This window comes from Ipomoea nil, unplaced genomic scaffold (genome assembly GCF_001879475.1).
Source record: "Ipomoea nil cultivar Tokyo-kokei standard unplaced genomic scaffold, Asagao_1.1 scaffold0782, whole genome shotgun sequence".
Taxonomy (NCBI): domain Eukaryota; kingdom Viridiplantae; phylum Streptophyta; class Magnoliopsida; order Solanales; family Convolvulaceae; genus Ipomoea; species Ipomoea nil.
The window spans coordinates 445001-466700 of NW_017617210.1; the positions used below are offsets into that span (position 1 = coordinate 445001).

Genomic DNA, 21700 nt, shown 5'->3' on the forward strand with positions numbered 1-21700 from the left:
TGCATAGCGTGTGCGAACGAGGGCTACGTTTTTTGTATTAAAATTTATATTTGTTAGGTTGAACGAGCTAAATGTAGCGAGACGTGTGTGCATGCGGGACGGTTTTGAGAAAATGTGGAACGACATGAATTTTGATTCCAACTTGTATCATGGTAGGTTATTAATAGGGTGCGTAGACCTACATTAGTCTGTGCATAGTAGTATATAGACGGTGTGGTAATTGGTTTTTTTTTTTTTTTTTTTTTTTTTTTTTAAAAAAAATTATGTGCCTATTGTTATCTGTGTTATAGTTTTTACGGACGACCTAACGTAATGGGATGTATGTACGTATGATACAAATGTTTGTAGTATAGAAACGACATGGATTTTTATAACAACATGCAATGATGTTAGTTTGGTGGAGAGTGCGTAGACAACGATAAGTTCGTGCATAGAGTGCGACTACAGAGGCGATATTCTTTTCCTGTAGTTTACTTCACAAATGTTCGAGTAGTAGTTTTGTGATTGCATAGATAAGAATGCTGTTATTGACCAACGACGTTAATATTGTGAACAAATTAAAAAGTTATGAAAATGTTGTTGTATTGCAAGTGCACCACCCATTACAGATGACGTTGCTGAACAAGAATGTGAAATGTATGTATCACCTACTAGAACCAGGTGCTTCGGAGCAGCGCGAATCTTCAGAGGGGGAAATAAAGCCTCAGCAACCTCAACGGGCTCACCATCTGAGCCATCCGAATCCAGCGCTGGTTGTGCGGGCTGATCCGGAACTTCGGCATCATCAGCCTGTGGCAAAGGTGCGACCACATTGCCAGCACCTACCGGCTCAACCGCTACAACAACTACCGGCTCAACCGGAACATCACCTAGGAATGACAAGAATTAATCTGAGTAACAAAAAAAAAAAACCAAAAAACAAAAAGCATACTCAAACCCAAAACCGCATCCCCCTACTGTCGATATGTCTCTCTTTAAAAAAATAAAAATTAAGGCATTATAAAACTAAGGAACCAAAATAAAGAAAGCAATCCAAAAATCGGAAATGCCAATTAGCACCAAAACTGTACCGCTAACTCGCACACGACAACAAACTAATACGCACAAAACAACACCCGTAGCCACGGTACCCCCCAACTCCTAAGAAATAATAAATAAATAAATAAATAAACAAGCACCGAACCAACAACAGTAGTGCACCAACCTAAATGTTAAAAAAAAAAAAAAAAAGTAGTGCCAATTACCAACTAAACTAAATCCTAACTTGCACACGGTAACATACTACTACGCACAAATCACCACACGTAACTACGTGACCCCCGAAAAACCCCTAAAAAAACAACAAACACTTTACCCCCTAACTTGCACACGGTAACAAACTAATACGCACAAACCACTACCCGTAGCCGCGGTACACCCGAGCTCCCAACAAATAATAAATAAATTAATAAACACGCACTGACCCAATACCAGTAGAGCACCAACCTAAATGTAAAAAAGAAAAAAAAAACTAGTGCCAATTAGCAACTAAATTTCACCCTAACTTGCACAAGGTAGCATACTACTATGCACAAACCACCATACATAACTACGCAACCCCAAAAAAATCCAAAAAAAAAATAATAATACACACGCACCGACGCAAAACTAGTGGCGCACCAACATAAATGCTTAACCGACAACAAAAGCAGCAGTAGCAAATACCAACAACACTTTACCTAACCATATGGATGAAACACACAACCACCCTAAACATTAATCACATGCACATTCACAACACACATGCATACCTAACCATATGGATGAAAACAAAACAATGTTCCTTAATTTCACATTAAAAACAATTACAACACCAGAAAAAAAAAATGGCATCCAAAAACTAAGCAATGAAAATTAAAAAAAAAAATGAAATAAAAAACATAATTAAACACGGTACTCAAGAAACTACTAACAAAAAAAAAAATTATAATAAACACGCTGGTTGCCTTATACGCACCTAGATGAGTTTCTTACAAATTTCACATCTTATCAATATTAGGATGATTGAGAGTGGCAAAACCATGATCAGTTACTATCAGTAAAGGTGTCAACATAAAGAACCAGTACGCATTAGTACAAACCATGTGATTAGTTAGAGGTTAAAATGTCTATTGCCCGTTTATTTCGAAAATAATTCAGAAATTAAATTACAATAAATTCAAATACACACTGTTAACCAACACAGCAATTTGCACAGACTGGTTGCCCCGTACGCACATACATTTGTTTTTTTTATATTATCCCAACCTATCAAGACAAAGATGACTGAGATTAGGCAATTCATAATCAACTAATAGTCGTATCAGTGTACACAGTAGCTACCACTAAACATTAGTACAAACCTCGCAGCTTTGAAGGGCTTTGATTGTGTCCACCTAGAAACTAAGAACTTCGTTCAGGAAGTTCTCTGTCTTGTGCAACGAGTTTTCCTTCTCCAAAATCTTCACTCATTTGAAAATACTCAGCTGCACATCTAAGGGAGACCACATTCATTGCTGTGAGTTCAGTCTTGATATTATAACAAAACTTCGCCACAAACAGAAACACTTTTGCTCCACCTGGTACATTGTGAAGTTGCAAAACACATTTCTTCACGTCCTTCTCATGTCCAGAAGAATCTTGGATAAGCTTCTCACGTTCGTCGGTTTGTGTATTTCAATGAATAAAGTTGTACAAGAGGACAGATTTATATACACTGCTGAGACCCATCAATCACGTATTTTGAATTGAATATATGAGCTAATTCCTCAACAATTCCCTTGACTCTCTCTAACATAGCAAATTACAGAGGTGAATAATGGAGTTTGTTTAACAACATTTTGACTAAGACAAGAAGGATTGGAAGACTTTATTTATTCGGTTTTCAGATTTTCTTTTCATGCCAATACTAGTTCTAATTGAGTGAAAGCATAGCATTTAAGCAGCTATTGCTACACTTGATTATTAGAAGGAAGAATGCCCGAAAACATCTTGATCCCATCACAGACATTCACACATAATGCAAAAATATTGATTAATTGTATAATTACGTGAAGAAGTATATGCAATTTCAACGAGAAAACAAAGACCACCCCGCCCCACGGCACTCTGAAACACCCGCCCACCCCCCACAACCCAAAACCCCCAACTACAGTCGTCCTCTGCTACCACCACCCCCCGCCACGGTCGAAAAACAAACTCCTTAATTAGGGGAAAAAAATAACAGGGTACAAACCACCACCACACCAATAGTCCACCACCGTGACACCCCCACCCGGTAGCCCAACCCATCGCCACAAGAAGCCGCCACACTGGCCAAAGCAAGTGCCACATGCCCCAAAAAATCGACTATCCCCTCGCCACACTAAATCGAACCACAAACACACTCCCCCTGGTCACACCAACCTAAAAACAAAAACCCACATAAAACTAAGAAGAAATAAGCAAAGGAGAAGAAAATACATTGAGCAGCACCGGACGAAAAACCCTTCAGATGCTTTGACCGCCTGGACGAAGAGTCGGCTATGGAGAAACAAGAGCTACGGCGACGAGATGAAGGAATGAAGATTGATTCCAGAATTCTTCTCTGCCGCTATTCTTCCGAGGAGATTTGAGTGGGTGACTCCAATAAACCACACGCATAAGGAAACACACTAAGTGCCAAATCAATTTTAAACGGAAAGAAAATAAATGCATATCGGAAATTACAGCCTTACCCCCAATAGTATATCAGAATGGGTCTAATTACAACACCATCTGAAGAATTAAAAAATCAAAATCAACGATCAGGGAGTGTGCTCACGGGCTCGGCTGACTAGGGAGTGTGCACCGGATTCAAAATATATATATATATATATATATATATATATATATATATATATATATATATATATATATATATATATATATATATATATAATACCAATCGAGGTCCCTCGAGTATAGTGGTTCCGCCAGCTATGGTCCTAAACTTTCAAATCAGCCCTTTGTGATCCTCCAAGTTTCAAAATTGACCTGCTATAGTCCTTCCGTTAGTAATCTCCGTCTCAACCGTTAAATATAAGGGCATAATAGTCTTTTCACGTTTTGCTCACCCAATACACATTAATTCGATCAAAAAATAAAATAACTCATGCCTCCCTATCACTAATCCAAGCGTCTGAATTACGAAAAGTTTCCGACGTGGTATCTATCCTACCATATCACGTCCGCCGCCTCCTCACCACCCGCACGCCTCAGTTTTTTCCTTTTTGGGCTTAGCTGAATCATCTGGCCTATGACCCAACTCTGATTATGCATATGATGTTATATTAGGGGTTCTCGACACCGGAATTTGGCCGGAGAGTCCTAACTTCATCCCTCCCACTATCAAATCTGATTCTATCCTTTTTCTACCTGCAATTCCAAATACAGTAAGTGAACCATTAAACAAAACATTTTCCCCTTTTTTGCTATATATTAATACAATTAAAGAATAAGAAATTAAAATACTGGTAGCTCAAATTAATACCCACAGATCTAAAAGCTAATTGAACTTTACTATGTGTCTTATTTCCAGAAAATAAACTCAGAAATTTGAATTTGCTGTTTGTGTAAATAAATAAATAAAGAAAATTGCATTAGTTTCATTAATTCATTAAATCTGTGTGTACATACACAAAAACATATTCATATAACCAAATTTACATATATTATGAATTTCGATTCATCTGCCTTAATTTACTTAGTAATGATCCTTCTTTCACAAACTCGGAAATCACTTATATACACAAGAATGATCCACTAAAACTGTATATACACATCCACATATTCATATGACCATGTTTACACACTTAGTATTGGCAAATTAACCAATTGAATCTCTTCCACTTACTCTTTGAGGTCATTTCAAATTGAAAGTCTCTTCGAAGACGACGTCGGAAGTTTCGATAACGGTGGAGCTAGCTCGGACAACAAAAGCTTTCCTTCGAGGGCGATGCTTGCAGTTGCCGAAGCTCAACCTCGCAACGCCAACCGAGAGCGGCCTCCGCGTGTAATTTACAGAAGACGGAGAAGGTTGTCGGAAACCGCTCTCGCCGCTATTCGGACGCCTAAAATCCTGCAGCTCAGTACGAATGCAATGCGGCTCAAGAAGTCGTGGTCCACTAAGAAATCGACGATTAACGGGCACGAAGCTAGTGCTCTCACCATTTGAACAAGAGCTTCGATGAAATCGTCCTCGATTTCTCCGAAAATGGATAAGCTCTTGAGGACGGAGGCGGCCACCGCCTAGCAGTTGGGCGTGCCGGTTTGACTCTCTCTCTCCGGCGGTTCTCAATCGGAAAAGCTCAAGCTCAAGCTCACGCTCACGCTTAGATCCTACCAATTCCGGAGGTTGGAATTCAATCGATTTCGGGTAGGGCTTTTCAAGAATCTCACAAACCATTCTCTTCCTTCGCCGCTCTCAACCTCGCACTCTCTCTGTCTCCTCCTCTCTCGACCCTCTCACTGTACTATCTCTGTCTCTTAGCCACTCCATGGCTCAGTCTCGCCGTCTCTCGCTGAGCAAAACGCGAAAAGTAAGTAATTTTAATTTTTGAATTGTTTTGGGTGAGCAAAATGTAAAAAGACTATTATACCCTTACATTTGACGGTTGAGACAGAGATTACTAACGGAAGGACTATGGTAGGTCAATTTTGAAACTCAGAGGATCACAGAGGGTTGATTTGGAAGTTTAGAACCATAGGTGGCGAAACTACTATACTCGAGAGACCTTGGCTGGTATTAAATCTCTCTCTCTCTCTCTCTCTCTCTCTCTCTCTCTCTATATATATATATATATATATATATATATATATATATATATATATATATATATATATATATATATGATTGTAATAATTGAAATATAGAATTGAAGCAATATATATCATTCATTTAGCAGTCTGGTGATACGATACTTAAGCCAAGACCCTAACTCCACAATAAAAGCTAGCTCATGAGTGGAGATTTGGCTCCAACTTAAGTACTACTTTTCACAATCTCATTGTGGAGTAGATGTGGATCGTATCATTGCCCATCCCTTGAGAAGCAGATGTTCGCGGCGGCTCACACTCCCGACTCTTCTCGGCACCAGGTAACCCTTTTCCCTTTTGGACGGCTTCACTCCGGGCCTTATCAAGCACCAGGTAGCCCTTTTCGAGGTCGCCCCTCCACTAGGCCGCCCCTGGATGAGTAGACGGCGTAACTCTGGATAGCTTTTACTCCAGATTTTTCTCGGTTCCCTTTGAACCTTATCAAACACCAGGTAGTCCTCTTCCAGGTAGCCCTTTCCCACCACGCTCCGGCCTCTCAACAAGAGCACCAAATGATACGATACTCAAGCCAAAATCCTAACTCCACCACAAAAGCTAGATCATGAGTGAAAGTTTGGCCCCAACTTTCCTGATTTTCCCAATGTATGCGAATTTGATATCCAATTGAGTTTTGAAATTAACTTCCTTTACCTTAGTTGCAAATTCTTGAGCACATTTGCTGTCATTCCCTCCACATAAGAAAATGTCATTTCTCTTTTTAATCTGTTCAAACAAATATTGTGGTGTCAAAAATTTATAACACAACAAAATTTAAGGACAAACACGTTCAAAAAATCTTTTTCATTCGTAGTCAAACACCTTGTGCTCAGATGACACCTCAGTCTCCCTCCTTGATGGAAAGTCACAGGATCGAACCCCGGTGATAAGGTATTGATTCTTTGAACTCAAAAAAAAAAAATCTTTTTCATTTGTAAGGGTGAGGAGAAGATGCACTTTTAAATCAATTGTTTATCAAAAACTTCAATATTGTATAGGAATTAGTCTTCAACTAATAGCCTGATGTATAGGCATAGTTAGGACTCCTAAACTTGTTGTATCTCTATTTTTCAGTCAATCAATCTAGAACAGACTTATCACTTCATCTGGTATCAGTTAGCGTTAGGTTATCTCTCTCCCCAAAAATGTCGAACAACTCCAGTGAACGCACCGTCACCGCCGCCACTGCCGCACCTCCGGCCACCCCAACATCCCTATCGGCGGCACACCATTTTGTGTCGCTGAAGCTAACATCAAGGAACTTCCTCTTCTGGCGTACGCAATTGATCCCCTTCCTACGCGGCCAGGGATTGCTCGGATACGTCGACGGCGAACTGCCGTGCCCACCGGCGGTTCTCACCACCACTCCCGCCAGTGATGACGCCTCCGGCGGTACGATGTCCACACCTCCCTAAATCCGGCGTACACCTTCTGCGTCCAGCAGGACCAATCAATTCTCTCCCTCCTCATCTCGTCTCTCTCCGACGAAGTGATGTAACTCGTCGTTGGCCGCAATACATCCCGCGAGGTCTGGCTCTCCGTCACGGCGGCGTTGGGATCATCCACTCGAGCACGATATCTGAACCTTCTTGGGCAATTTCAGAATCTTCACCAGGGTGACAACTCGCTGGCGGAATACCTCGGCCAGGCACAGTTGATCGTGGAGGACCTTGCGTTGGCCGGTCGTCCGATGAGCCTAGATGAACAAAACCTCTATGTGTTCAAAGGTCTTCGGCCGGAGTTCTGCTCCATGGCCACCTCGCTTGCCGTCACAAGTACTCTGGTATCTATTCCTCAACTGTCAGACTTTCTCCATGAGCAGTAGTTCATCCTCGCTGAGGATTTCCCAGCGAGTGGCGATGGAGTTCTTGGCGCCCCTTCAACGACGATGATGGCCGGACGTGGTCGTCGGCAGAACCATGAAGGCGGCTCCGGAAACAGGCAGTCGAACGGAGGACAGAACCGTGGCCGGAATGGCGGTCGTGGACGAGGCGGATAGGGCCGTGGCCGTGGCGGTACTCCCCGGTGTCAAATATGCAGTTCTCACGGCCACACTGCCGTATATTGCTTCAAATGCTACACCGGCCAGCCGCCTGCACAGGCGCACATGGTGGTCGCCGGTGATGACAGCACTACCGCGGGTGGTGACGCATGGTTTCCGGACACCGGGGCCTCTTCCCACGCAACTCCAGATGCTTCTATGATAGCTCAATCCGAGACATACACCGGTGGTGATGTGCTATGGGTCGGCAACGGTACAGGTTTCGGAATTTCACGTGTCGGTCATGCGTCTTTACCTTTGGTGTCTAGAAATCTGAGTTCGTCAAATATCTTGCATGTTCCCCAATTATCTGTACCAATTCTGTCTGTTAATCGGTTCACACGTGATAATAAGGTATTTTTTAAATTTCACCGTAATTTTGTTATTGTGAAGGACTCCACTACCAAAGCACCACTCCTTAAGGATCCTAGTTTGGATGGTCTATACAAGTTGTCAGTTCCCCGGGCACATCTTGCATTCATAAGTGCACGTGCATCGTCTAGTGTCTGGCATCGCAGGTTGGGCCATCCTCATGCGCGTGTTCTCCAGCAAATTCTCAAAAATTGTTCAGTCACGTCAAATAAACCGAGTCTCTCTGGGTGTGTTCAGCGTGCCAGCATAGCAAACCGGTGCGATTTCCATTAGATAGGGTTCATTCTAGTAGTAGTAATGTTCTAGATCTTTTGTATACAGACATTTGGGGCGTTGTGCCCGTTATTTCAGCGAACGGGTTTCGCTACTTTGTATTGTTTGTGGACGATTACTCTCGGTTCTGCTGGTTTTACCCCTTACGGTTAAAATCAGATATTTATAAAGTTTTTTAGTTGTTTCGAGTGATGGTTGAATGCCGTTTTTCGCGTTCTATAAAAACCATCCAGTCTGATTTAGGGGGAGAATACCGCCGTCTTCATTCTATTTTTGAGTCCATCGGAATTGTGCATATGCAATCTTGTGCCTATACACACAAGCAAAACGGGCGGGTTGAGCGCCAGAACATGCATGTTTTCGAAACCGGCTTAGCCGTCCTCACAGAAGGCTCAGTTCCCCTTAAACATTAGGATGCATCCTTTGAATATGCCTCCTACCTTATAAATTGTATGCCCTCCTCCGTGTTGCAATTTACTAGTCCATATGACCGTCTCTACAAAACACCACCACCATACACTTTCTTTCGGGTCTTTGGGTGTCGTTGCTATCCCTATCTTAGGCCCTATAATCGGCATAAGATAGAGTACCGCTCTGCACCCTGTGTGTTCCTAGGTTATCCTAAGTCATTTAGGGGTTATCGATGCATGGACCTAAACACGGGAAAGACCTTTATATGTTGCCACGTAAGATTTGATAAATCTATATTTCCATTTGCAGCAGAATCAACCTCACAGGTTGTCACACGTGAGGTTTCCCCGACTGCACCATGGGGCTTTGGGCAGTTAGTATCGTCAGTGGGGCCTTCTATTCCCCAACCAGAAGTAACCCCACCGCTTCTGGCTCTACCTGCACTGATCAAAGCCGCCACGGCTAGGTGATGTTATCACATCTGTGCTTGTTTTTATAGTTATTTTGAATCATCTCGATAATTAAGTTCTTTAATTTTACTTATTTAATACATGTTTTCCTTGCTCATATCATTTAATTATGGTTCACACTTGTTTTGAATGTTTTACGGTGTTTGTTAGTGTTTTTGAACCATTGTAGGTCAATTCCATGAGCAAGGAAAGTTCAAGGATGAGTTTGGAGCAATTTTGGACAAGTTCGGGGCCCAGAGAACTCGACGCGTCGAAAATCTCCAGAAAGTTTGGTGATCGGGACCTGCTGGTCTCGACGCGTCGAGCGAAGACGCTGAATACAAATCAAATTGGGGCGGCAACATTACAAAACAAAACCAAATTTAAATCATGAGGCAATGATTCCTTAATCATTGGGGCACCATTCCCAAAGAAAGCCATCAAACTAGCCACATCAAAATTCCAATTAAGTGGGACGGCAATTTCTTATTTAAATATAGGAATTATAATTTGAGTCCAATTTTGTACAAGATTCCTATTTCATCTCAACTTTGTACCCACTATAAAATCCCTCCTTCCTCAACCCTAAAAAAGACGGGGAGATTTTTAGAGTTCTTTGTAGACAAGAAAGAGAGGAATCAAGAGGCTCAAGTTGTCTTTGGAAGCAAGTAGGAAGCCAAGGAGATTTGGGAGAATCGCTTGGTTAATTCTTGTTCTCTTTTGATGATTTGTAATCCTTTATTCATATTTGCTATGTGTAATTTAGCTATGCTCGGCTAAATTCTTTAAGGATTTTTGGGTGAATTTGTTTATGAACCTATGTGCCTAGTTCGTTAAGTTCTTAATATATTTATGTTTGGTTTTATGATTTGTGTTGCAATCTTGTTTTAATCTGTTGTTGTTGGTAGTTAAAGGCCTAAATTACTAGCTTCACAGTCATGTTTGTGTCACCAATGGGAGTTGGGGCATAAATTAGGGCACACACGATTGCACCTAATGGTTGGTCCTTGGGAAAGGGGAACTTATTAGGGGAAGTTTATTCTAGATTATTGCTCATCGGGAGATGGTAGTAATTAGGAATAATTAAATGCTGATCTTTGATCTTATTGGGTGTTTAAGCCATGGGAGTGGAAATTCACTAGGAATAGAGATTACGGGAGTAATTCGATTCCACTTTGCATTCCCATACAAATCTTAATTCCAAACCAAATATTACAAACGTTAATTGGCACTAGGTGATTAAACATTGTGATCCCAAGAATCCTATTTTGCTCTATTGTCTACAAAACCTTGCTACTTATTTTATTCTGCTTGTTATTTTATGCAATCAATCAACCTTCAAGTTTTGTTCGGACTAGTTTCATATGAGTAACCTAGTAGCTAGTGATTAGTACACCACCTCTCTGTGGTTCGACAACCCGAATACTCCGGGTATTATTTGTTTGCCCCAAATTACAGCAATCACTAGGCGGCGGACCACACGCACCTAGCCACAAGATCGAGCTCATGTCATGAGATTTCGACACGTGACACGGGGTACGGATGAGCAGTTCCATGCTCTAACAGCTACAATTGACCCCACTTGCTATTCTCAGGCAGTGGGCCACCCACAGTGGCGTGATGCCATGGACCAGGATTTCAACGCCCTATTGCACAACAATACCTGGCTCCTAACCCTGGCCCAGACAGGCATGAATATCATCGGGTGCAAGTGGGTGTATCGGACCAAGTGCAAATCTGATGGTTCCATTGAGCGCTACAAGGCGCGTGTGGTAGCCAATGGGTTTAACTAGGTTGTCGGTGAGGACTTCTTTGACACTTACAGCCGTGTGGTCAAACCAACTACAGTTCGGTTGTTACTATCTCTTGTAGTTTCTAAAGGTTGGACATTGCGTCAACTTGACGTACATAACGCCTTTTTGAATAGCCACTTGGTTGAAACCGTGTATATGCGGCAACCACCGGGCTTTGAGGACCCAGCGCACCCCGATCACGTCTGTCACTTGCAACGGTCACTTTATAGCTTGAAGCAGGCACCACGTGCGTGGTTCAAGCGCCTGCATGATTACTTACTCACTGCAGGTTTTTCAGCATCCAAGACTGATGTGTCTCTATTTCACCACTCAGTAGGGACTTCACGGGTATTTTTACTTGTGTACGTAGATGACATCATCATGATGGGTAATGATTCTGGATTACTTAACACTCTGCTTCTTCGTCTCGCTACCGCCTTCAAAATTCGGGACCTAGGCACACCGAGCTTCTTTCTTGGCATTGAGACCGTGCCCGTGGGTGATGGGCTTCTTCGGTCGCAACGGCGCTACATGGACGACATCTTGTATCGAGCCGGTATGACTGATTGCAAGCCTCTATCTACTCCGGCGTCCTTGACACAGCATGCTGCTCCCTCGGCTGAACCGTTCGAGAACCCCACACAGTATCGTCGTCTGGCTAGGGCTCTACAATACCTGACTATCACACGCCCGAATCTCTCTTACACAGTAAACCGGTTGTGTCAGTTCATGCACGCTCCTACCACCGAGCACTGGGTCTCTTGAAGCGTGTTCTCCGCTATGTCAAGGGCACTCTTGCATATGGGCTGCGCTTAACGCCGTCGTCGTCTTGTGAGATTCACGCGTTCTCAGATTCTGACTGGGCTGGCTGCCCGATTGATCAGAAGTCGACTAGTGGCTATGCGGTCTTTCTTGGCTCGAACTTGGTTTCTTGGGTTTCTCGTAAGCAGAGGACTGTTGCACGTTCGTCCACGGAGGCTGAGTATAAGGGACTGGCTGACGTAGCTGCTGAGGTTACTTGGGTTGTGTCACTACTCCGTAAGCTGGACCTACACTCTGGTGCGCCCGCCACACTTTGGTGCAAAAATCTCTGGGCCACCTATTTATGTGCGAATCCGGTGTTTCACGCCCGCACAAAACACGTGAAATCGACTATCATTTTGTCCGAGATAAGGTAGCCTCAGGTGATTTCGTGGTCAACTTTGTGTCCACCAAGGACCAGCTAGCGGACATCTTCACCAAACCCTTACCAACAACGCGGTTTGAAACGCTGAGGACCAAGCTCAATGTTGTCTCCTTACTTATCAAATTCATCATTATTTTTATGTTCGATTCCTTGCCTAATGTTTACTTCGATGAAATTTTTTCATCTTCAATTCTTTGCTTCAAGTCTACATACTCCTATAATAAACACATCAACGCACATTTAAGCATAAAAGTAAAAGGTAATGAATTGAGTGTCAGATTAGTGCAACGTAACAACTAAGCCCCTTATTAAGTACGCAAAAAAAAATAAATAAATAAAAAATAAAAAATAAACCCCAAAAGAATCAATGCTAGATTAGATTCCGTGTGTATTTTTCTAAGAGTTGGTGTTGATGTGTTAGTTTAACTAACTTGGATTTTTAAAAAGTATTTAGAGATTTAGAATTTTTTTAAAAAAAAGTTAAAAACAATTGCCAGACAGAAGGTGTCGAAGACAACCTTCGTCTGACTTCCTTCCTTAATATTGTTGTTGTTGTTGTGGTGGTGGTGTGTGGCGCTGCATACCGAATGCAAAAGTACTACTTTGCATGTGTCGCTCGTTTCCTACTTTGTTGTTTAAACAAACTGTCTTTTACTTTTCTTTGTGAAAGAAACAATATAATGCAATTTCTAAGAATAAAGTGGGAGTGTTGATTATATTATTGATTCAGTGGTAGTGTTCAATGAATTGAAGCCGGCCGCACCATGGATAAATAATTTATGGTTTATTGAGTTCAAAGTAAGTACTTTATGCTATTTTTCATATTTCCAGTTTCCCACAATATTATATTGTAATATATAATTCAGAGGTCGTGGAATTCAATTCCATATGTCATGGTCATGACAACATGTGAAAGTCACATATTTATGCATATTGTAAGAACATTGAGGACAATTCACATCTTCTGGAATTTTATCCAAAGTATATGGATATTCAAGGGCGCAATAAGCATGGTAACCTTGAGAGGAAGAAGCATGGTTCTCATAATAATCTTTGAATGCTTGGCTGAAACCATCATTGTACACATTGCTCTTCCATTCTTGAATCCCACTAATCACTTTCAACATTTTGTCTCCAAAATCACACAAAACCACTTCTTCCCCTTTGCTTAACAAAACCCATCCTCCAACTGATGTGCCATTAGCTTCATAAGCTAGTAACTTTTGGAGTCCTCGAACAATTTTGTCATCACCATCATCACGACCAGTCTTATTTAAATAATAATTCATCCTCGACACAAATGCACTCTGAAGTCGTGTCCAAAACCAAAAATATTCTTCATTAGAACTAAAGACATAATCACTTATACTTCCTATAAGTGACATTACTTTCATGTTTTTCCCAATGTATGTGAATTTGATATCCAATTGAGTTTTGAAATTAACTTCCTTTACTTTAGTTGCAAATTCTTGAGCACATTTGCTGTCATTCCCTCCACATAAGAAAATGTCATTTCTCTTTTTAATCTGTTCAAACAAATATTGTGGTGTCAAAAATTTAAAACACAACAAAATTTAAAGACAAAAAAGTTCAAAAAATCTTTTTCCCTTGTAGACAAGCACATTGTACTCAGATGACACCTCAATCTCTCTCCTTAAAAGAAAGTCATAGGATCGAATCCCGGAGGTAGGGTATTGACTATTTAAACTCAAAAAAATCGTTTTCATTTGTAAGGGTGAGGAGAAGATGCATTTTTAAATCAACCGTTTATCAAAAAATTCACTATATACAGAAATGAGCTATATATAGTGGCTTCAATTATAAAATATGTAAATATATATAGCATGACATATGAACTTACCCAATATGTTATCTTGTTATCTATGTCAAATTCACTCCATTGTCTCGTCTTGCGTACCAATACTTCCAGATTCCAATAAGTTTCCTCATCCCAAAACTCTTTTTCTTTTTTATTCGTGTAATTATATGAAGAATCCTAAAGAAAACAAAAAAGTGTTATAATATAAAAGTAAAACTTACAACTAAAATTGTTTTTTAAATTGATATAGACATGAAATTGTAATTAGCTGAAAGGATTCGTAATAAAAGTACGTACCGAATCTTCTATCCTCTCGTTAATGTTATTTCTCCAATCATGAATTTTTTGGTTAATGTCTTCAACCAAATTGCTTATCCTCTCCTTAATATCAACAATCGCAGTATCAACCCCCAAAGTTATTTCCGTCAGCCCCTTTTCTAATAAAGGGATGATATTATATCCCCTACGAACAAACACCCTACTGAATGCAAGATCATCTCTCCATGTCAAGATCATGTGTAGTGCATTAGTATGAACTAATTTTCCACAATTGTCGAGTGAAATAACAATAGGGTTCCCACCACTCAGAAAAGCTGGAAAGGATTTCTCCTTAACAAATCTAATGAATTGTGGTGTAATCCTTTCATGTGGATCCCGCACCATTAATCCAAACTCTAATATTTCTCTGAGATGGGATTGCATTTTTTGAGTTATCCAAAATTCAAGATCATCTATTATTGGAATCCAAATGGTCCAAACATTGTTAGTTTGTAATTTGGACAACTGACGGGAGAGAAATCCAGCTTCAGAAACATTTGTGCCTGACACTATTACCAATAGCACCCTCTTATTCTTCAACGTGTCTACTCCAAGTCGGCGATAAACTGGCTGACATCAATAATTATAGAGATTAAATAGTTATACACTCAATACTAATGTATTTTTTTAAAAGAAATTTTATGTCAACATAGTAATAAGATTCTGATTAGAAGAAAAAACCTATAAATACTTACCCAAGGATCAAAAAATATCCACTCTTTATCGTCCTTGACATTGAATATTAATTTGAGAACTTCTAAGTTATCAAGAGAGTGACTAAAAGCATGCAATAACGCTTTGTAAGATTTTTCAGTTCTCTTCGCCTCTGCACATGCAAAACTATAATTAATATAATAGTGTTTACAAATGGCACCAATAGTTATGTAGATATGCACCAACACTGTTAGAAAATGCACAACACAAATATGCATCAACATTGTTAGGAAATGCACAACACAAATATGCACCAACATTGTTAGGAAATGCACAACACAAATATGCACCATAAGGTACGCATCACCAAAAAACGCACCATAAGGTAAGCATAAAAGTACCACACAGTGTTCAGAAATGCACAATTAGGTGTGGAGAGTTATAGTGCATTATTTTGGGTGTGTCGTGCGCTTTTTGGTGTATTTGTGCATTTTTCTAACACTATTGGTGCCATTTATTAACACTATTGGTGCATTATATTTTTCAAGTGGCCACACCGACCGCACGGGAAGGCGCAACCGCATTTGAGTAGACTTATATATATATATATATATATATATATATATATATATATATATATATATATATATATATATATATATATATATATATAGTGCACACACGACACTGAATATGTTTGATAGCTATTACTTAATTGACGAGGGAAATCCAAAGTTGTCCACAGCTGACCGACTCAAATCAAGAATGCTAATAAGTCAATCCCACCGCGGGCGTGTATTATCAAGCCATTAACTTCGCTAGGATTGACCATTGACAGTTATAACTTGAATGGCACAAACCTAGTAGTGAGTAGCAGGAGGAGAGTATGCTTTTGGATTTGGCAATTAAAGTGGATTCTTCCATTATGTCAGTTTTGGACCTGAAAGAAAACAACATTGTTGAAACATCAGTAACCAACCTTATTAATAAATTTACTCATTTGCTGTTATATATATATATATATATATATATATATATATATATATATATCATCATCATCATTCATCAACCACTTGTACAATTGTGATACAATGTATTGAAATTGTATACTCTAGGGGTTATTATTGATGTATGCTAGTTTAGAGTAAGTATAATATTGAGTTAATTGCTCCAAAAGTCCAATGTCTTTGGTGGCAATTCCAAACTATCGTTTTTGTCATTTAACATCTATCCAAAGACTATTATTTTTTGAACATTTTTAGTCTTTCTCATAACTTTTTCTATTTTTAGTAAGGACATTTTTGTCTTTTTATATTTTTCTTTTGTTATTTTTTCGATTTCAACCGGTTTAATTAGTTTAGAATTTTACTGTAACCTCTGATTTTTTTTTAGTAATCATATTTTTAAACCGGTTTTTAATGAAGTCCTAAACCAATTAAACGGGTTAAAACTAGAAAAATAAGAAAAGAAAAATATGAAGAGACAAAAGATATGAAAAGCCATGAGAAGGATTAAAAGCGTCAAAAAAATAATAATCTGGGATGCTAAATGACAAAAACGATAGTCTGGGACTAAATTTAGAATTGCCACCAAAGACAAGGGACATATGGTGGAATTAACTCTATAATATTTATACACATCCAACTTAAATGCCTACATCATGAGTATGTCTAAATAAGAGGGTAAACCCTGCCTTATGATCCTAGTCGGAAATTAAGAACCATAAAAAGATAAATCAGCTTAAACCAAGATGACAAATAGACTACTTCCGCTAAGAGTCAAACTTGGAACCTTGTAGTTACCAAGCTAGCACTCCAACCAATTTGACGGGGATTGTCCCAACTATAATACATTTTATACTTGTTAAAAATTTAGCACGGCACATAGTACAATATTTTTACTTCAATGCATACTAAATAAAGTGAGTTGTTCAACAATCACTAGAGTTCCAATAATATATCAGACATTAAATTAAATACTTACTTAACACCAAAAAAACGCCGGGTAAAAGCAAAGCAACTCCGGGTAATCCAATAAGTCGCCAAAATCAGTGGTTGCAGTGGAGATAAAGATGACGGTTGATTAAGCTCACTCACACATTTAACGAACTTTATAATGAACTTAACAATAGAATCATCACATATTTTCTCAGATAGCGCAACAATTTGGTTTTGCTTGAAAAGTCTCAACTTGTTTGCTAATTTGTTCCAACGACTATGTTGATAAATAGTGATGAAATCTCCACAGATTAAGGAAAAAGCTCAGCTCCAAGCATCATGACTACCTTGGCTTCCCAAGGGTAAGTCGATAATATGCTTAGTAGACAGATCGTTGCTAAGTGACAATCGGTATCATTATTCAAACTTTTAAATGCTACCTGTAAAAGAAAATGAACATGCATGAAAAGGGAAAAAAAACATCTATATTAACATGGACAAAAAAGTAATATTACAAGTATATATGATACAAATATTTAACATATTTGAACAAATTAAATTTTCAATATTGCAATATTGGTTACATTTGAATAAAGTACTCCGTATATATATACTATATATGAATTCCAATTCAATGAGTTGATAGAATTGTAATTACATATAACCAAACATCCTAATATATCGTGTGCAAATTTCAAAAAATTACCTCAAAGGAAAGTTGTTTTATTTGATATGAGAGTTCCTTGTGAATGGGCGATTGTAGCATTGGCATGTCATTCTCGACCTCTCTAAAATCTTGAATGGACTTTTTAGTTATTAGCATGTCTTGTTCAACTTCTCTAGAAACCTAAAGTAAATTACATCATTTGTTACTCCATTATTAACAAAATGTGACAAAAACATCAAACAAGCTTCACTGTCAACTTGAGCTAATAGAACAATTAACATTATATATTGTTTTTTTTTTTTTTTTTTTTTTTTTTTTTTTTTTTTTGATTTGGGTATATATAAAGTAGTAAAATTTAGTCAAAGACATTAGCAGTGAGGAGTGGTGTTATATACATGAGTTAGCATTAAACTACCAAATATAAGTACACTACTGCAAGAAAACAATAAAATACCTACGAAATATCTAGCTAATTAACATGCCCACGATACTAAAACCCATTCATAAAATGCAAAATTTGACAAACCGTGTTAGGGTTGAAAATATTTTCCGCTAAGTTGATAACAAAATCTGCATCTAACTCGATGTTGATGTTGGCATTGAGATGATGAGTAGCCATTACTTGTTCTGCGATGACAACGTCATCAAGGTCCATGTTTGAGAGTGGGCTATGCAGCACCGTTGGTGGTTGTGAAATCAATGGCTGAGATAATAGAGGTATAGGTTGAGTTGTTCCTATAGGCTATAACATACGTGTTTCAATACCCTCTTATATAGCCATATGAAATTAGGAATCAAATGGGACAATATTCTTCAATTCTTTGCCTCATGTTTACTTCAATTAGGAATTTTTTTTCATCTTCAATTCCTTGCTTCAAGTCTACATCAATTAATTGGGAACCTTTTTCTTTTTGTTAGTATTCTCAATTCCTTGCATAAACTTTACTTCAATTAGAACTTTTTTTTTTTCCTATGACACTATATAATGATCTAAAATGTAAATATCAAATTTTGACTCATAAAATTTTTTTCTTTACTTTATTGCTTGCTCCAAATAAACTCAAAACGCATCTACACGTAACACATATTTAAGCATGCATAAAAGTAAAAGACATATGGAAGAAACAATGTCTACATTTCATAGGGGTTGTTTATATTATCGTTCCAATAGTGACAATGTTCAATGAAGTAAGTCAAATTGCGAATAAAGAATTTGTGGCTTAACCAAATTAAAGTAAGTAATTTATATATATGTTATTTTTCATTTTTCTTTTAATTTGCTCAATGTATTTAATTAATGTTGTAATCAATAAGTTTGGTGTATGTTATGTATATCTGATCTCACCATATAAATAAAGTTACAAACTAATATTCCAATACCAAATACCAAATATGAACATAACTATAACTTAGAGACTAAATATGTTCCACAAGTATAACTAGAAAATAAAAAATCAATCATTACGGTCCACACAAGTTTTATGAACCATATTTTATACACTGTAAAATAGTGTACATCCAATACAAAAATAATGTACATTCAGTACTAAAATAATGTACATTGTATTCACGGGATGTACATTATTTTTGTACTGAGTGTACATTATATTGTATAATGTACATACAGTACAAAAATAATATACATTTAGTATATTAAAAATGTATTTTTTTGTTATGGTTCACATAACATTATGTGGACCATAGTCCACACAATAATTTGCCATGAAAAACGCATCCACACTGCCTTAGCTTAGGGTGTGTTTGGTTGGTGGGTTTTGCCTATAGGAATGGGTATAAAAGTGATTGTTGCTGTTTGGTTGATAGGTTTTTAGAACACTACTATGGGTTTCGAATACCCCATCAATTCAAAAACTCATACCCAAATAAAATAAGGGTTTCATTCCCTTATTCATTCTCAAACACTACTATTAGTAACCATTCCCATTCCACCCTACTACCAAACATGTTAAATACTTTCACCAAAACCCATTACCATTACCAAGTATTTGATACCCATTCCGATTCCGATTCCTATGTGCGAACCAAACACACCCTTAGTGTATTAGTAATAAGCAGTATTTGGGAGAAAAAAAAAATACAATTTTTCTTAATAATAAAAGTTGGTGAGAATTTACTTTAAGTGTATCAAGAAGCTAGTTTCATTTTAGATTCGACCAAGCTTCCTCTCCAATGTAGAATTTCTAAATACTATTGCTTTAGGTAATTATACTTTTCTTTTTCCTTGCTATATTCTTGATTGTAATCTGTCTGTTTAACTTGTACTACAAAAAATTGGATTCAGCATCAATTACCTACAGTTAATTTGAAGGTATGTATCTAGCGACCACATCACTAATTGATGCTTAATCTTCTTTACATAATTACATATATGTTAGAAACTTGGGTTAGTTTCGTATAAAAATAAATTTGAGACTCAGTCAAACAAGGAAACATTTGATCGTAGTCTTTCAGATGCCAAATACACTATCTTAAAAGTTTTTTAATTTCTCTTATTATGCAGTAACGATAATCAAACCAGAACTTTTAAAATATAAAAATATGTCAAACTTTTCAAGTTACTTTTATGAAAAATTTACTAGGGAAGTAACTGGAGATTTTTAGTCTGTAGAAATTCTCTCGTAAACTCTGCAATAGGTTAGTCAAGAATCGTGTGTGTATGTATATATATAGACGTTTGTTCAAATGTGGTCGCGCCCTCCCGTGCGGCCAGTGGCAGAGCCACAATGGGGCAGCTGCCCCCACTCCCCACCTCATATATATTGTATATATATAAAACATACCAATGTTTAAATAAAGGTTGATGTGGTTTAGGTGGTAAGGGTCTTACATAACATGAAATGGTCCTTTTTCAAATCCTGCAACACTTCTTCTGATCTCTTTGTTTGTTTTTATCTTTTCCTTTTTAATATTAATAATGAGATGAGTGATTTATAATGTGTTTTTCATTCAAACTATTGATCTAATTAATTATGTTTTATATAATGTTTTAAATATTTTTTTTTATCTTGATGTATTTTGATTTTTCATCTCTAGTCAACAATTTTTATAACTCGATTTTATCTAATTAATTATGTATTATATAATGTTTTAAATAATTTTTTTTTATCTTGATAGTATTTTGATTTTTCATCTCTAGTTAACAATATTTATAACTCGGTCTCTAAGTGCTTCATTTTTTTTTTCAAAATATCTCGTTGGTTTTAATACTTCGCCTCCGCTTGAAATTGAAAAGATTTATGAATCCGCCACTGCGTGCGGCCGCTTGGCAAAATACATCAACAGTTTTAACAAAAGACATCAATAGTGTTAGGAAAAAGCACAACAATGAAATGTACAAATACACCAAAAAACACACAACACACCCAAAAAATGCACCACATAACTCCCGACCCCTAATGGTGTATTTTCAAACACTGTGTGGTGCTTTTATTCATACCTAATGCTGCGTTTTTTATAATGCGTACCTAATTTGTGCATATTTTTTGTTGTGCATTGGCTAACATGGATGGTGTATATTTGTATAACTATTGATGCGGCCGCACTGACCGCACGAGAAAGCGCGACCGCACCTGAACTCGACTCTCTCTCTCTCTCTCATATATATATATATATATATATATATATATATATATATATATATATATATATAGTGAAAGGTTCCCGTGCGGTTGAATGCTTCCCGTGCGGTTGTGCGGTTATTAATGTGCGTGAGATTTGTACTCAATGTGCGTGAGTGTTATGTCTAATGTGTCTGAGATTTGTACTTAATGTGCGTGAATGTGTAAAATGCAGCAGAAAATATGGATATCAGCTTCTTCCCCATTCCCAGTAGCCATGGCCCCCTCCCTGATGATGATGATCCATGTTTTCGTGCAGTTGAAAGGTTCCCGTCTACCACCACCCAATTTC

At 38.1% G+C, this 21700-nt stretch overlaps 2 protein-coding genes and 1 long non-coding RNA gene across 3 annotated transcripts in view; all 3 read right to left on the bottom strand.

The window, feature by feature from the left end:
• The window catches only part of LOC109177028, a 23805-nt gene extending 11603 nt beyond the window's left edge, over positions 1-12202 (bottom strand). Inside the window, exons 1-2 of the long non-coding RNA XR_002053499.1 lie at positions 12191-12202; positions 11257-11259 (exon numbers count right to left, since the gene is read on the bottom strand). This is a non-coding gene — a long non-coding RNA (uncharacterized LOC109177028). The remainder of the gene's footprint in view (positions 1-11256; positions 11260-12190) is intronic.
• Positions 12203-13217: 1015 nt separating this feature from the next.
• On the bottom strand, positions 13218-15073 carry LOC109177027 (protein SIEVE ELEMENT OCCLUSION B-like). Its single transcript, XM_019326369.1, has 3 exons — positions 14492-15073; positions 14237-14371; positions 13218-13901 (listed from the first exon to the last, which is right to left on the bottom strand). The coding sequence occupies exons 1-3, from the start codon at positions 14894-14896 to the stop codon at positions 13254-13256; spliced, it is 1188 nt and encodes a 395-aa protein (XP_019181914.1). The 5' UTR covers positions 14897-15073; the 3' UTR covers positions 13218-13253.
• LOC109177022 lies at positions 14905-18499 on the bottom strand. The gene is made up of 8 exons (XM_019326366.1): positions 18297-18499; positions 17810-17950; positions 17451-17543; positions 17150-17286; positions 16027-16106; positions 15208-15338; positions 15029-15082; positions 14905-14925 (listed from the first exon to the last, which is right to left on the bottom strand). The coding sequence occupies exons 1-8, from the start codon at positions 18423-18425 to the stop codon at positions 14905-14907; spliced, it is 786 nt and encodes a 261-aa protein (XP_019181911.1). The 5' UTR covers positions 18426-18499.
• Between the last annotated feature and the right edge of the window lie 3201 nt (positions 18500-21700).